General features: G+C 42.0%; 1 protein-coding gene across 1 annotated transcript in view; it reads left to right on the forward strand.

Annotated features, from left to right (window-relative positions):
• hs2st1a (heparan sulfate 2-O-sulfotransferase 1a) overlaps window positions 1-11,037 on the forward strand; it is a 62,924-nt gene extending 51,887 nt beyond the window's left edge. Inside the window, exons 6-7 of the mRNA XM_061798104.1 lie at window positions 178-335; window positions 7,125-11,037. Of these exons, the coding sequence (XP_061654088.1) occupies window positions 178-335; window positions 7,125-7,348 (382 nt within the window). The 3' untranslated portion in view covers window positions 7,349-11,037. The remainder of the gene's footprint in view (window positions 1-177; window positions 336-7,124) is intronic.
• The last annotated feature ends 6,091 nt before the right edge of the window (window positions 11,038-17,128 follow it).

Consider the following 17,128-nt stretch of genomic DNA (forward strand, 5'->3'; position numbering starts at 1 on the left):
TTTATTTTATAAGCCTTTTTTCCCTAAATGTTATAACTACACAGAATTTTTCTTTCTGTTTCCTTACTTTTATCCTAATCCTTCCCGTTGTTATCATTCCTCCTTTCCCTTATCTGGTCCTGTGAGCATTTCCCTGTCTGCGCGGGATTAAAAATGCAAACGTTTTGTCTTTTGCAGGAACGTGGGTAGCCAGTGGGCTCTGGAGCAGGCTAAATACAACCTGGTGAACGAGTACATGTTGGTCGGAGTGACGGAAGAGCTGGAGGACTTTGTCATGATGCTGGAGGCGGCTCTGCCACGCTTCTTCAAAGGGGCCACTGATCTATACAAAACAGGTGTGCATCCAAACAACTCACCATATTTAATAATAATAGCAAAATTGTCTAAGTCATTTTTTGAGAAGAGTGCAGTTGCCTTGATTCAATGTTTGCGGATTACCGGGACCTAAATGACTGAGAATCTTCACAGACAAAGAAAAAAACAAAATTTTTAGTGTTAGTATTTTTATTGATTTTGTGATAGTTAAAAAAACAACTTGGGCAAATATGCTATTAGGTTAATGATTGGCTACCTCTTTGCGTGAACGGCTCATCCCTTGCTATATCGCAGATTTTTCACAGATTCACATTCACACCTATGGGCAATTTAGAATATTCAGTCAACGTGTACCCAGAGAAAACCCACGCAGGCACGGGGACAACATGGAAACTGCACACAGGCGAGACCGGATTTGAACCCCGGTCCTCAGAATTGTGAGGCAGATGTCCTCACCAGTCAGCCACGAGTGCCCCAAATTACAAATTTATATTAATATTGTATTCAACGACTTTACAACTGCCAAATGTCGGTATTAAATGATTGACTTAATCCGTTTTGTAAAATGCTTAAGAGCGGGGACGTTACATTGAAGATTTAGTTCATTCTTATTGTCTTTAATATGCCCCAAGTTGCCACAAGATGCTGCCACACCACTGGCTAATAGGAAAGTACTACACTGTTACCTTGACTTACGAGTGCCCCAACTTACAATTTTTTCAAGTTACCAGCTGTCGCCGAGGCGATTTTTGCTTTGTGTTTCCAGCCAAAATTTGAGTTGGGGGTCAAGCTTCAGATACACCACTGCCCGAGTGAATTGAGAGAGGGAAAAAAAGAGCAATTAAGGTACTGCAATCCCCTCGCATGCGGGCAAGGAGAGCTGCAGTCGCCGATGTACTTACACAGTCAAATACACAAATACAAAATGAGAATCAGAATCAGAATCATCTTTATTTGCCAAGTATGTCCAAAACACACAAGGAATTTGTCTCCGGTAGTTGGAGCCGCTCTAGTACAACAGACAGTCAATTTACAGAACACTTTGGAGACATAAAGACATTGACAAAAAACAACAACAAACAACAATTGTGCAAAAAGATGCAGAGTCCTCTAGCACTTAGAGCAGTTCGAATGGCTAATATTGCAATAGTCCGGTGCAATGACCATTGTGCAAAGGGCACTGAGACTTCAAGGAGTGTATGCGGTTTAAAGTGACGAGTAGTGCGATAATCTGGGACAATGGTTGTGCAAATGTTACAGATACTCCTCAATCATTGTGCAAATGGAGCAGATGCTACTCTGGCATGAGTGGCCACTATATGCAAATAGTGCAGCACGGCGAGACAACTACAGTGAGTGCACGAGTAATACATAATTGGCCCCACAGAAATGTGACAACGAACTCAAGTCAAAAAAAATTGCCAGCTTGTTGTAATGGAATTGTAAGTTAGCTGTTTAAGAAGTTGATTGCAAGAGGGAAGAAGCTGTTGGAATGTCTACTAGTTCTAGTTTGCAATGATCGGTAGCGCCTACCTGAGGGAAGGAGCTGGAAGAGCCGGTGACCGGGGTGGGGAGGGTCCGAGAGGATTTTGCACGCCCTTGTCTTAGTTCTGGCAGCGTGCAAGTCCTCAAGGGTGGGTAGGGGGGTACCGACAATCCTTTCAGCAGTTTTGATTGTCCGTTGCAGTCGGAGTTTGTCCTTTTTTGTAGCAGCACCAAACCAGACTGTGATGGAAGAACACAGGACTGATTCGATGACCGCTGTGTAGAACTGCCTCAGCAGCTCCGGTGGCAGGCCGTGCTTTCTCAGAAGCCGCAGGAAGTACATCCTCTGCTGGGCCTTTTTGAGGACGGAGTTGATGTTGGTCGCCCACTTCAGGTCCTGGGAGATTGTAATTCCCAGGAACTTGAAGGTTTCGACGGTTGACACAAGGCAGCTGGACAGCGTGAGGGGCAGCTGTGGCGAAGGATGCCTCCTGAAGTCCACGATCAGCTCTACAGTCTTGAGCGTGTTCAGCTCCAGGTTGTGTCGGCCGCACCACAGCTCCAGCCGCTCCGCTTCCTGTCGATATGCAGACTCGTCACCGTCCTTGATGAGGCCGATGACAGTGGTGTCATCTGCAAACTTCAGGAGTTTGACAGTCGGGTTCGCTGAGGTGCAGTCGTTCGTGTAGAGAGAGAAGAGCAGCGGAGAGAGGACACAACCTTGGGGCGCCCCAGTGCTGATGCTGCGTGTGGATGAGGTGGCCTCCCCCAGCCTGACCTGCTGTGTCCTGCCCGTCAGAAAGCTGTAAATCCACTGGCAGATGGCAGGTGAGACGCTGAGCTGGAGAAGCTTGGATGAAAGGAGTTCAGGGATGATGGTGTTGGACGCTGAGCTGAAGTCCACGAACAGGATCCTCGCGTAGGTCCCTGCACTGTCGAGGTGTTCTAGGATGAAGTGCAGTCCCATGTTGACTGCATCATCCGCAGATCTGTTCGCTTGGTAGGCAAACTGCAGGGGGTCGAGCAGGGGACCTGTGACACTCTTGAGGTGGTCCAGCACAAGACGGTCAAAGGACTTCATGACCACAGATGTCAAAGCGACAGGCCTGTAGTCATTCAGACCCGAGATTGCAGGTTTCTTGGGGACTGGGATGATGGTGGAGCGTTTGAAACAGGATGGAACTTCGCACATTTCCAGTGATCTGTTGAAGATCTGAGTGAAGACTGGCACGAGCTGGTCCGCGCAGACTTTGAGGCAGGATGGGGACACGTGGTCCGGGCCTGCCGCTTTGTTAATCTTTTGTTGTTTGAAGATGCGTCTCACATCCTGTTCATGGATGGTTAACGCAGAGGTCAGAGGTGTGATTGTGGTCGCGGGTGCGGCCGGGTTGGTGTGTGGTGTGAAACTGTCCTTTTCAAATCTGCAGTAGAAGGTATTCAAGTCGTTGGCTAGTGTGCTATTGTTCTCAGCTTGGGGGGATCGTCGCTTGTAATTAGTCAGCGACTGGAATGCATGCCAGACTGATTTAGAGTCGTTTGCGCTAAACTGTTTTTCCAACTTTGCTGTATAGATCCTCTTTGCAATGTTAATTTCTTTGGTCAGCTGGTTTCTAGCTCGATTATACAGGGCCCTGTCCCCGCTCTGATATGCGTCCTCCTTAGCTTTGCGAAGCTGCTTAAGTTTAGCAGTGAACCACGGCTTATTGTTGTTGAATGTGCGAAATGATTTTGTTGGTACACAGACCTCTTCACAGAAACTGATATAGGATGTGACAGTGTCCGTATATTCATCCAGGCTGCCAGCTGAATTTTCAAAGACACTCCAGTCTGTGCAGTCTAAGCAGCTTTGAAGTGCCATCTTGGCTTCATTTGTCCACTTTTTGACTGTTTTCACTGTAGGCTTCGCACATTTAAGTTCTTGCCTGTACGTCGGTATTAAGTGAATTAAGCAGTGATCAGACGAGCCCAAGGCTGCACGAGGTATAGCACGGTATGCGTTTTTTACCGTGGTGTAGCAGTGGTCTAAAGTATTATTTTCCCTGGTAGGACAGTCGATGTGCTGCTTGTATTTAGGGAGTTCGTGGTTGAGTTTAGCTTTGTTAAAGTCCCTGAGAATAATGAGGGGTGAGTCGGGGTGTTTTTTTTCAATTTCGTTGACTTGATCGGCGAGCGTTAGCAATGCGGCGTTCGTGTTAGCTTGAGGCGGAATATAGACGCCAGCGAGAATGAATGATGCGAACTCACGTGGGGAGTAGAATGGTTTACAATTTAAGAATAGCGACTCCAAATGCGGGCTGCAGTGTGTGCTGATCGCCGTGACGTCCGTACACCATTTTTCGTTGATATAGAGGCATATCCCGCCGCCCTTTGTTTTCCCCGATGATTCCATGTCGCGGTCCGCTCGATGAATGTGGAAACCGGGAAGCATAATGCCGGCATCGGGTACAGCGTTGCAGAGCCAGGTCTCCGTGAAGCACATGGCCGCGGAACTTGCCATCTAGCTTCTGTAGGGCACAACTGACGTCCAGATGCTCACACGTAGACGAACCGACTCCAGCTCCTGACATCAGCCACTGGGCCACGCACCTTAATGGCACACACCACACACACACTACAGTACAAACAGTAATTATACTTTATTAAACCACATTCAAGTCACTGATGGTGTAGTGGTACACTCGCCTGACTTTGGTGCAGGCAGCGTGGGTTCAGTTCCCACTCAGTGACGGTGTGAATGTGAGCGTGAATGGTTGTCCGTGTCTATGTGTGCCTTGCGACTGACTGGTGACCAGTTCAGGGTGTAGTCCGCCTTACGCCCGAAGTCAGCTGGGATAGGCTCCAGCGCCCCGTGACCCTAACCAGGATAAGCGGTGCTGAAAATGGAGGGATGGATGGATAAACCACATTCTCTTTTATGTTTTAATACCATTCATTTCTATTTTATTTATTAAAAACGCAAAACAAAAAATTGCGGGGTTTTTTCAGGGCTGGACTGGATTAATGGCATTTTGATTCATTGCAATGGGAAAAATTGATACACATGTAAATTGAGTTACAAGCTTAGCCACAGAACAAATTAAACTTGTAAGTCAAGGTACCACTCTGACACCACACATCTCACACCATGAGATACCATCAGATTTTGTTCACGACTCTAAAAACACATTTGCATATCAAGGTGTTGTCTTGTTTATAATGTGACTAATTATTTAGGTCAAATTTTACGTTCAGTAATATAACCTATTCTGCATTCTCCTCACTTGAGTCTTGTGATTGATTTCATAACTGGGGGCGCTATAGCCTCAGATCACCTCAACTCCAATAATTGTTAAGCACCCTCCAAATATAGACTTTTTTTTCCCCTAGTGTAATAATAAAGAGACATCAGTGTATAGGGGTGGAACGAGAGAGGAAAACAGTGACAATAGTGAGCCTGTAAGTAAGTCTGCTTCATGCTCTTGACCTTATTCCCAACACCTTGACTAATCTTGTTTAACTCATTCACTGCCAGTCCACCATGTTAACGTGGACATTTGAATTCAACACCCATTAATGGCAGTGAATGTCTGAGCAGATCGCAGCAATTACCAATCACTCAATGAACCTTATGTTTTCCCTAAAGCGTGTACTTGGTGAGCCTCATTTAACAAAGACCGAGCAGAAATGTTCTAGTTTTAAAACTCATGCATACGTATGGTCAGATTTGAGAGGGCATGAGAACTAGTCAGTCTAGTCCTAATGTGGTTGCACAGGTGTGCACACCCTCTTATAACTGAGAATGTGGCTGTTTTCAGAAATAACCAATGAAATTCAAACAACACACACTTGCCACCAAGTAGGGTGAATAAGAATAACCCTGAATAAGTGTCAGCTGTTCTATTAGGCTTTTCTTGACATTTTTTTGCTTTCTAGCAGAAGCCTAAATGTTTTTTGCTAACACTGACTGTTATTTAGAACTGTTCATAATTCCCACATGTGTGTGGAAGATTTTGTTATGATCCAATGAAACCAAGGTTGAACTGTTTGGCCATAATTCCAAAAGGTTTGTTTGACACAAACGCAACACTACTCATCACCAAAAGAACACCATATGTACAATCAAGCATGGTTGTGGCAGAATCATGGTTTGAGGCTGTTATTCTTCAGCTGGAACTGAGGCCTTAGTAAATGTGAAGGTGGGAAATCAATGGCTCTTTAAATGGCGGTAGGTCTGTGCTGACTCCCATTTAACATGACAGATCAATTCTGAACACAGCCACATCACCAGTTAGAGGGTGTGCCACCAAATTGTCTCAGTTGTTTATTTCTACTTACGTTCTCGAAAATATTTTCAATTGAGTTGTACATGGTAGAGGTCACATTAATGGTGGAACAGGTTTTGAAATAATTTATCTTGGTCACATTTTTTTAAATCACAAAAATCTGGCATTTGAACACGGGTGTGTAGACTTTATATCCACTGTAGTGTACATATTCGCCTAAAATCAGACATTAATAGTTTAATGTACTCAATCCACTTACTGGAAATCTGAAAAGTGCATCTTTTTTGTGCTGTTTGAGGGAAAATTACAGCCTGTTTTAAAAATCTAAATACAAATTTAAGTTTAGCATGGGTTGTCAGTGAAGTTACTGAGAGTCTTTGTTGCATGTACATGTGCACTAAGGGTGCTTTTTTTTTAATCAAATTCATTTTTAAGGGTAATAAAATAGGTAAGTTTGAAATAATATTGAAGTGGTTTGGGATCTTAGTTACTGAATTTGTTGTTCCTTTAAAAAGCTTACTCAGTTCCGCTATTAGTGGCATGGCTTGGTCTCTGTCATCCACAAATAGTGGGGGATTACTATGAAGATTTTTTTTTTCAGCGCAAATTGTCTAAGGGCAGAGCAGCAGCTGGTGATCCTCCACTAATTTTGCACTGAAAAGGGGAAGTAATTAGTAGCCACTTTATTACCCAACTCCCAAAAGGTTCTTTGAAAAGTGCACAACTACATATTACTCCTACTGACTTTAGGTGCATAAAAACTGATAAATCACTCAATGGTGTCCTGAGCTCATTCGCTAGCTCCTCTCATTAGCACAATGAATACATATTTAATTCAGTCAACTGCATCAGGACTTGGTTCTTATTGTGATATTGCTTCATTGAAATAATACCTGTCTGCCAATATCAATCACTGAGAATTATCATTGTAAAGCGAGAAGTTTGTACTGTCTCGTGCTGGGATCTTTTGAGTTGAATGTATGTGTTCTATGTGTTAACAATGATAGTTAATCTCGCCGTTAACTTTGTTGCCTTGATTCATCCTCTTTCTTACGATCACAGGGAAGAAATCCCACCTGAGGAAGACCAGCGAGAAGAAGCCGCCCACCAGGGAGTCCACAGCCAAACTGCAGCAGTCGCCCATCTGGAAGATGGAGAACGAGTTCTACGAGTTTGCCCTGGAGCAGTTCCAGTTTGTCCGGGCCCACGCGGTGCGGGAAAAGGACGGTGAACTCTACATGTTGGCTCAAAACTTCTTCTACGAGAAGATCTACCCCAAAAACTAACGAGGGGCATATCCTCAAAGAAATTTGGGGCGTGATGAAGAGAAGACAACAGCGAGATGTCCAGTTGTCCAACTACTTGACCGAGCTGTGTTGTTGTGAACATATGATGCCGCCGTAAACTGTGAATAGTTGGTGTTGCTCATGTACGTGGAGGGAGAGCTCGGGTTCCGTCCCAATCCCTGAAGGTCAGCGGCTTCCTTTCACTTCCATGCCAGAGATCAACCTTGAGTCGAGGGCCGGGGAGGCCTATGGCAGCACATGACCGGGGAAGAGCAGACGCCCAGTCCTGATTGGCCGAGCATTACTGCGACCTCAAACAAAATATTTACATTTGCGATGTGCTGTTTTTTGTGTTTAGCTGTTTGAACTACAGTGTTCAGCCACTATATCTCAGATTGTTTAGCCATTTATTTTATGGGTTTTAAAGGTGAACTAAAACCCGCCCCCCTCCCCGAAAAAAAACAAAATTTGAAAAAATACTTGTATGTGCCACTACTAGTCTAAACACGGTATACTGATAGATACTGTATTGCATTTGTGGAATAAGTATTCAACAGAATAATTAATCACTTTTCATTCATCTTCATTCATTGCCATGTTTGGCAATATCGCCTTCTGGTGTTGACCAAAATTATCGTCACAACTACTCTCCAGCATGCATTGCGAACATCATGTGACCAAACCCGGAAAACAGGTAGTGGACCCCCTGTGTATACTGCAATAAATAGCATAACTACGGGTTGATGACATACTGTTAATAGTTTAAACCCAAACTGGCTAAAGTTTTGTTCAAACCATCATGTCATCCTGTAGTTATGCTGGTTATCGCAGCATACACAAGGAGTCCGCTACCTGTTTTCCGGGTTTGGTCAATGGTCACGTGACGTTCACAACGCAATGTGCGAGAGCAATTGTGACGTTAAATGTCGGTCGACAGCAGGGGGCAGTACTGCCAAGCATGGCAGACCCCTGAGATGGATGAAAATTGATGAGTTGATCTGTCCATCCATCCATCCATCCATTTTCTGAGCCGCTTATCCTCACAAGGGTCACGGGCATGCTGGAGCCTATCCCAACTATCATCGGGCAGGAGGCCGGGTACACCCTGAACTGGTTGCCAGCCAATCGCAGGGCACACATAAACAAACAACCATTCGCACTCACGTTCACACCTACGGGCAATTTAGTCTTCAATTAACCTACCATCATGTCTTTGGGATGTGGGAGGAAACCGGAGTGTCCGGAGAAAACCCACGCAGGCACAGGGAGAACATGCAAACTCCACACAGGCGGGGCCGGGGATTGAACTCCGGTCCTTAGACCTGTGAGGCAGACGCTCTAACCGGTCGCCCGCCGTGCCGTGAGTTAATCTGTTTCATTCTTATTCTACGAACGTAATATTAATCAGAATACTGTGTTAAGACTAGTGGAGGCATATACAATGTATTCTTGACAACAACAAAAAAAGTTTAGGTCCCCTTATACAGTACAGTAAACCCCCGCTCTTTGCCTCGCGACAGGGGCCGAGCCTTGCCGTGAATAGCAAAAATCAATGAGTTAACTTATGCCGCCCCTAACAAGGTTTATAATTGCCTATAGAGCCCACGAGATGGAGTTAAAGTACTATTTTTGTCCAAATCAATTATTCTAAGTGGTATGCGGAAATGCTCAAACTGTGAATAATGTGCAGTGGCATAACCTTTTTTTTATAATTTTTTTTATCCAGTACAGTACATTTTTTAGGTAGAGTCCATTTGTATATAACTTAAGTACAGTACATTTACATTTAATGTTTTAAAGCTGTTTCTTTTCAAATAATTTGGTAAAATTTGGATTGAACATTTTTGTGCAAGACATTTTCATTGAACTACTATTTAAACAGTTTTTATTTTCATATATTTAAATGCAGTATCAATGCCTAAACATTGCATAATGTTACAGTGGCTTACAATACTATTGAATATACTTTTTAAGAAATAAAACCTCTGTCTCATTTTAAGATGAACAACTAGGCCTACTACACTACAGTATTTTAATGTTTGTCATTGTGGTAATACTTGGACAGTCAAATATTTTTTTTCGAGGTGGTACTAAAAACTGGTCACTGCTCACCACTGGTCTAAATGAAGGTCTTCATTTCACTTCTTGACACCAAGTTGTCACAAGATAATGCCAGAGCAATAGTTTTTTTTGCTTTGGCTTGAGCACAAAAACAGATTTGTTGTTTTCAGTTTTTCAGCAAATAACGTAGGATAGGTTAAAAAAAATAAATCTTCCAAACAGCAAGTATGTGTGGGTTCACTGATTACAGTGGTATCTTGACTTACAAGTTATTCCTTTCCGTGACCAACATCGTAATTTCATTTACTTGTATGTTAAATCAAGTTTCCCCATTGAAATTAATTAAAAAGCCAAACAACATTTTGTATGTGTTTTTAATTAAGAAAACTAGCACTGGATTAAAGAGAATGTAAAGAAATAGACCGGTTTTATGACATGTAATTGCGGTATATGCTGTAATTTTTATGTCTTGGATGCAGGCCTTAAAGGGGCGTGGCCTAGTGAGTGATGTCAGTAGCTGGAGTCGGGTTACCCGGTTAGTCTGCGTATGAGCGTCTGAGCGTGAGTTTTGACCTACAGCAGCTCCTTGTGAGTGTTTTTATTTTGTATTTGTGCTTTTTTTTTTTCATTTCACTTAAGCGGCGGCATATCTGAAGCTCGCTCATAATTTTGGCTCGCAACACAAAGCAAAAATAAATAAATAAATACAAATATGAAGTGACAGCTCGTAACTTAAAAAACATGTAAGTCAAGCTACCACTGTCTGTACTACTTTCCTATTAGCCAGTGCTTTGGTGCCATCATGTGACATATTAGGGCATTAAAGAAAGATTGCAAAGAATGCGACTGGATGAGGTTTCTGGCAAATAGGTTGTAAAGAAGCAAGAAAACCGCAAATATGTGAAGTCGTGAATAGCAAACCACGAAAAGGTGGGGGTTAACTGTACTGTAGACTTTTGGATGTGAAGATAGCGACACGACGTCTGCCATGCCACACTCAGACTTGAACAAAGACTTGAGGTTTTTATGAAATTAAAAAAAAAAAGTGTATGTTTTGTACTGTGTGTTTCCATTCGCTCTGGCAAGTGTGCAGCTTTAGAGAATCGCTGCTTCATGTGCTTTGATTACTGTGTGTATGGAGGAACACAATGAAGATGCTGCTTGCTGTAAATATAAATGACATTTTCAGTAAATTACTCTAAGGTGAGATTGGTTCCTGTTTGAAAATACCTTGGTTTGTTTATACTATATATATATATATATATATATATATATATATATATATATATATATATATATATATATATATATAAAATTAAAACAAGTCTGTGCGTCTGTAATTATTCAGTAAATTGTACTTCTGTATATAACGGATTTTGTTTGTTTTCCTAAAATTGCCAATAGCCTGAAGAGTGAGGACTAACTGCCACCTTTTGGAAAAATACTAATAGACATCTGCAGTCTGCAACAAGAATTCACGACGAACTTTCTTGTATTCGCAATCACAACTCATTTAATTATTTGAACACAAATAGGTGGTAATTTTTCTTGTGTGCCTTCCTTGTGCCCAAAACAGTGCTGCAGCTGTGTCCAATACAAAATAAAGCAACATGGCTGTATTTTTCAAAGTGTTTTTTTTTTGGGTCAGTATTAAGAGGTGCTTGAATTTTCTTTGGAGAGTATTCCTTCAGTACCCTAATTTCTCGTGTATAATGCGCACCCATGTACAACCCCAATTCCAATGAAGTTGGGACATTGTGATAAACAGAAATAAAAACAGATTTCAATATTTTTTTTGATTTGCAAATCATGTTCAACCTATATTTAATTGAATACACAACAAAGACAAGATATTTATTTTTCAAACTGATAAACTTTATTGTTTTTAGCAAATAATCATTAACTTATAATTTTATGGCTGCAACACGTTCCAGAAAAGCTGGGAAAGGTGGCAAAAAAGACTGAGAAAGTTGAGGAATGCTCATCAAACACCTGTTTGGAACATCCCACGGGTGAACAGGCTAATTGGGAACAGGTGGGTGCCATGATTGGGTATAAAAGGAGCTTCACTGAATTGCTCAGTCATTCACAAGCAAAGATGGGGTGAGGTTGACCTCTTTATGAACAAGTGCGTGAGAAAATAGTCGAACAGTTTAAGGAAAATGTTCCTCAATGTACAATTGCAAGGAATTTAGGGATTTCATCATCTACGGTCCATAATATCATCAAAAGGTTCAGAGAATCTGGAGAAATCACTGCATGTAAGCGGTAAGGCCGAAAACCAACATTGAATGCCCCCCAGGCGGCTCTGCATCAAAAACCGACATCAATGTATAAAGGATTTCACCACATGGGCTTTCTCATAACCTCTAAGGGGCGATGGCATATTGGAATTAAAGTGTACATCTTTTTCATAACCTCTAGATGCCGGCATACATTTATAAAATGTGAAAGTTTTTTTCATTTTCCCCTATACTTATGTATAATGCACACTATTGACTTTTGACAATTTTTGGGGGGGGATGCGTATTATACACGAGAAATTATGGTATTCCTTACGAGGGATGGATGGATAGCTTGATTATACTAGTACACTGTTTGTCCTCACTAGTAAGACAGTTCTGCGCAGAAGAAATACTGTGACACAGTAGGTTTTTTTTCCAGTAAAGTTTATTCCACTACTGCCAGGATAACTATATGCTACTAGTAATGCAAAACTCTGCACTAGTTGGCATCTGCGTGATACTAGTACTATTAGTGAAGCACTAGTTAAATAGTAGAATTTTATCATGTCTAGTAGTACTAGTAGCGCACAGATGTCAACTAGTACCCATTACTAATAAGACACAGTCATTCTACTAGTGCGCCCTAGTCACTCTACTAATGCACTGAAATATCTTACTTTTAAGGACAAAGCGTACTAGTACCTTAAAATGGACATGAGCAATATTGAATAAATGATCAAACGGCAGGTGGCACGGAGGGCGACTGGTTAGAGTGTACACACACACACAATGGTAAAGCTTGTATACATGCATTCATTTGTGTTATTTTTAGATGAAATGCTACAAAAAAGCAGTTTTAAGATGAGAAGAGTAATAGTATATGAGTGAAGTGAGGTCCATCCATCCATCCATTTTCTGAGCCGCTTCTCCTCACTAGGGTCGCGGGCGTGCTGGAGCCTATCCCAGCTGTCATCGGGCAGGAGGCGGGGTACACCCTGAACTGGTTGCCAGCCAATCGCAGGGCACAGAGAAACAAACAACCATTCGCACTCACAGTCATGCCTATGGGCAATTTAGAGTCTCCAATTAATGCATGTTTTTGGGATGTGGGAGGAAACCGGAGTGCCCGGAGAAAACCCACGCAGGCACGGGGAGAACATGCAAACTCCACACAGGCGGGGCCGGGGATTGAACCCGGGTCCTCAGAACTGTGAGGCTGACGCTCTAACCAGTCGTCCACCGTGCCGCCTGAAGTGAGGTCAAATACCTAATTTCATCTGGGCTCATATAATCCCTGGCCAGTCATCAATAGTGGGACTTAATCTCATATTGTAGTCCTGTAAATGTTCCGGGTGGTCCAATGACACACATTAATACTGTATGTCCATCCGTACTCACAGTCTTGATGTTTGAGCTGTCTGTTGCAATGAGAGCATTTATTTGCTTTAGTTTCAACGGTCACAGTGATCTTTTTTCTATCATATGTTGAGCATTCAGCTCCACTCTGTTGTTTTTAGCATGTGAAATTTGAAATTTGTATCCAAAATGTTTGAGGCTAGAATTCCATTTCCCAATAGCATAGCTGTCACATAATGCGGTGGCTTTGAAACGAAATTTTACCCTCAAACATGTTTTGATTATGAGGTTATATGCTTGGGTCCTTTGCATGGCCGTCACGCGAATTGAACCTCTTTAAAATACTGTGGGAATTTACACCTTTCCAAAACATGTTCAACAGCAATTGGAGTGACAACATATGGTTAAAATTCCTGAAAAACCAGGGACGCCACAATGTCACGGGGAGGCTCCAAAAACTGTCTGAAGTTGCCTCGAAAACCACACATTTTCAGTTTAAGATTGAACATTCATAACTCTGCTGGAGCAACAGCAGTTTCCTGCCAGCCCAATTAAACTAACCAAACATTACATTACTCTTATCCAAAGCAATAATCCATTTTATTGTGGCCAAACAGCCATGGACCAAAGTGACTGTTGAGCACATGATGTCACTCATTACTTGTAGACTTAAATTCCTCAAGTAACCATTTCACTCAAGATCAAGCCTTTGCAGAACTGATATTATTAATCCATCCATCCATTTTCTATACCGCTTGACCTTTTCAGGGTCACAGCGACTTGAACGCTATCCCAGATGACATGACTACACTCTGGACTGGTCACTTGTCAGTGACACTGAGTGCGAGCTGAACACATGCTACCTGCCCTGAAATCAGGCGAATGAACCAACCAGAACACTGATAGCAGCTAAAAGTGATATTATTGCAATGCTATTAACTACATCAGTGATTCTCAAAGTGTAGGGCGTGACTTATGGTACACATGTTCTCTATGGTGGTATGCAAAAGAATCATTGAATTTTACAGTGGCTTCAAGTTGTTATTGTTTTTAAATCCAATACAGTAAATTTGTTAAATACAATTCAGTTGTATTTAACTTTTAAGAACAATACATTTGCATTTAATCATTTTGAAATGTTTGTTGTCAAACATTTATTTAGGTGAAAAAATTTACTTTTAACGTGCAATACATTTTAATTGATGATTATTTTAATCCCTATATTTAAGCCCAGTGTTGATGTTCAAACTGTTCATGTTACAGTGGCTAAGAAAAATATTTAACATACCTTTTAAAATAGAACCTCTGCTTAGTTTTTGATGAACACTTGGGCTGACAACGCTCTTCTACTTTAATGTTGGTAGTACTTGGAGAGATACATTTTTTTAATATGATACTTGGTATACACCGTTCAAAAACCACTGTACTACACGTGAGACCACGAGCTTCTGGCATTCAAAAATTCACTATCCTGTCTCAAAGACACAAGTAAGATCCATCTAATCTGAATAAACATACAAGGTGTATCTCTTCAGTTGCTACCGTTAGCTAATTTAGCTTTTTTTGTTACTCTATTCACAATGTTACCAAATCTGTTGGAACATGTTATGAAAATCGAGCTGGTGCTTAAACAACAACATGCTACATGCAGATGTGAGTAGAGTAGCTAAATATTGTACTCAAGTAAGAGTACTGTTACTTTAGAATAATATGACTCAAGTAAAAGTAAAAAGTAGTCATCCGAATATTTACTTGAGTAAGAGTAAGAAAGGCGGCACGGTGGGCGACTGGTTAGAGCGTCAGCCTCACAGTTCTGAGGACCGGGGTTCAATACCCGTTCCCGCCTGTGTGGAGTTTGCATGTTCTCCCCATGCCTGTGTGGGTTTTCTCCGGGCACTCCGGTTTCCACCCACATCCAAAAAACATGCATTAATTGGAGACTCTAAATTGCCCGTAGGTGTGAATGTGAGTGCAAATTGTTGTTTGTTGTATGTGCCCTGCGATTGGCTGGCAACCAGTTCAGGGTGTAGCCCGCCCCCTGCCCGATGATAGCTGCGATAGGCTCCAGCACGCCCGCGACCCTAGTGAGGAGAAGCGGCTCAGAAAATGGATGGATGGAAGAGTAAGAAAGTACTCAATGAAAAAACTACTCAAGTAAAGAGTAATTTGTGAGTAACTTCTGATTTTTTTTTTTTTAGATCAGAGCATGAACATCAAATTAAAAAAAATATATATATATATACCAGGGGCGGCATGGTCGACGACTGGTTAGAGCGTCTGCCTCACACCTCGCTGAAAAATGGAAAATATTGGTACTTCTCCTAGCAGCTTTCTTATGCCTACACATCCTTTCATGTATGAGCAGAGAAAATATATCCTCGTTAAGGCTCCGGTGGCTGGAATACTGTATATAACATAACGCGTGGCTTTTCACAGTGCAATTAGAGGCAGTAGCCACCATCTAGCTCCCAAGCTAACAGGCTTCCAGGGCTCCTCTCAGCCGGCAAACGGGCGGCAAGCTTGTCCACCGTGTCACCTCCTCACTTGTTGAGACCTCCTCGCTTTTGAGTTTAACGACACTATACTGTTCTGGAAATTGTGGCATCCACGGAAGATGAATTTTCGGGAAATGGTCTTTGCAGATTTTCAGCCATTGTCCACAAACGTATAAAGTATTTAGAAAAAAATAAATTTAAGTACAATAAATAGTGAGTAGTTTTGCCACCTCCGATGATTGCAGAGTAGATGCTGTTAAACCTGCCAAACGAGAGTTGCCAAGCCAGCTGGATCAGGAGGAGTTGCTATGACGAAACCAAAGGACTAGCTTATGTCGTGTCCTTTGGGGCTGCAACATGACATGTCACACCTCGGTGAGAAGACTAACTTGCCTCTCTGCATTATCTAACCCGCTGCAAAACTGCCATCACATGCCTGGGACTGGAAGCTCTTTGTGCTCGTGCTGCCATGGCTCAAATATGTAATGCTGTGGAAAACAACAACACCATGGTCTCATAAGATGACCGTTGTCCTCTTAAGCGGTTTTGTCGGGTAGACTTTGCGCATCCATCCAAGTCTATGATAATGTCTGTTTTATTTTTGTGTCTCCATGGTGACCAGCCTCAGAGTCTGATGGGGGGGACAGGTGCGCCGGACAGCATGCACCATAAATCATCATGATGTAAAAGCCATACATCACTATCATGTTCACAAAGTGGACAATCTGCGCATGATGCATTATAATCAGAGGTGGAAAAAGTCCTCACAGTCCGTATTTAAGTAAAGGTACTAATTTAACTCCTCTACAAAAGTTGGCTTAGTCTACTCTTTAAAGAAATAAAGACAACAAAGTGATACTTAATATAAATGAATGTATTTTAATTACTTCCACTTTGATTCATAATTAAAAAAAAGTATTCAGAACAAAATAATGAAATCATTGGCTGAAATATTTTTGGACTATTAATACAACAAATGTTGAGTAAAGCCAAATCAATTTTACAGGGATAACTGATTAATATTTGGCCAATCAAAAAGTAAATTAGATACACCAAGTAATGATTTAGATTGACTAATTTACATTTATTAATTATCTAGATGAAATGGATGTCTATTTACTTAATATCTGGATCATATTAATTTATTATTATTATTATTATTATTATATGGGTAAACTTAAAGCTATCTTTTTAAATATCTGAATTAGACTGATTTGGGCGGCACGGTGGGCGACTGGTTAGAGCTTCAGCCTCACAGTTCTGAGGACCCGGGTTCAATCCCCGGCCCCACCTCTGTGGAGTTTGCATGTTCTCCCCGTGCCTGCGTGGGTTTTCTCCGGGCACTTCAGTTTCCTCCCACATCCCAAAAACATGCATTAATTGGAGACTCTAAATTGCCCGTAGGTGTGAATGTGAGTGCGGATAGTGCCCTGCGATTGGCTGGCAACCAGTTCAGGGTGTACCCCGCCTCCTGCCCGATGACAGCTGGGATAGGCTCCAGCACGCCCGCGACCCTAGTGAGGAGAAGCGATGATGTGTGTCAGCATTTATGTTGATCGAACTTATTTTACTGAATGCATGGCTTAAAATCTATTTGTTATTGATTGTGACTTTACTGTCAATTATATAAACCTGTACTGGAT

The sequence above is a fragment of the Phyllopteryx taeniolatus genome, chromosome 14 (assembly GCF_024500385.1).
Source record: "Phyllopteryx taeniolatus isolate TA_2022b chromosome 14, UOR_Ptae_1.2, whole genome shotgun sequence".
Classification (NCBI taxonomy): Eukaryota; Metazoa; Chordata; class Actinopteri; order Syngnathiformes; family Syngnathidae; genus Phyllopteryx; species Phyllopteryx taeniolatus.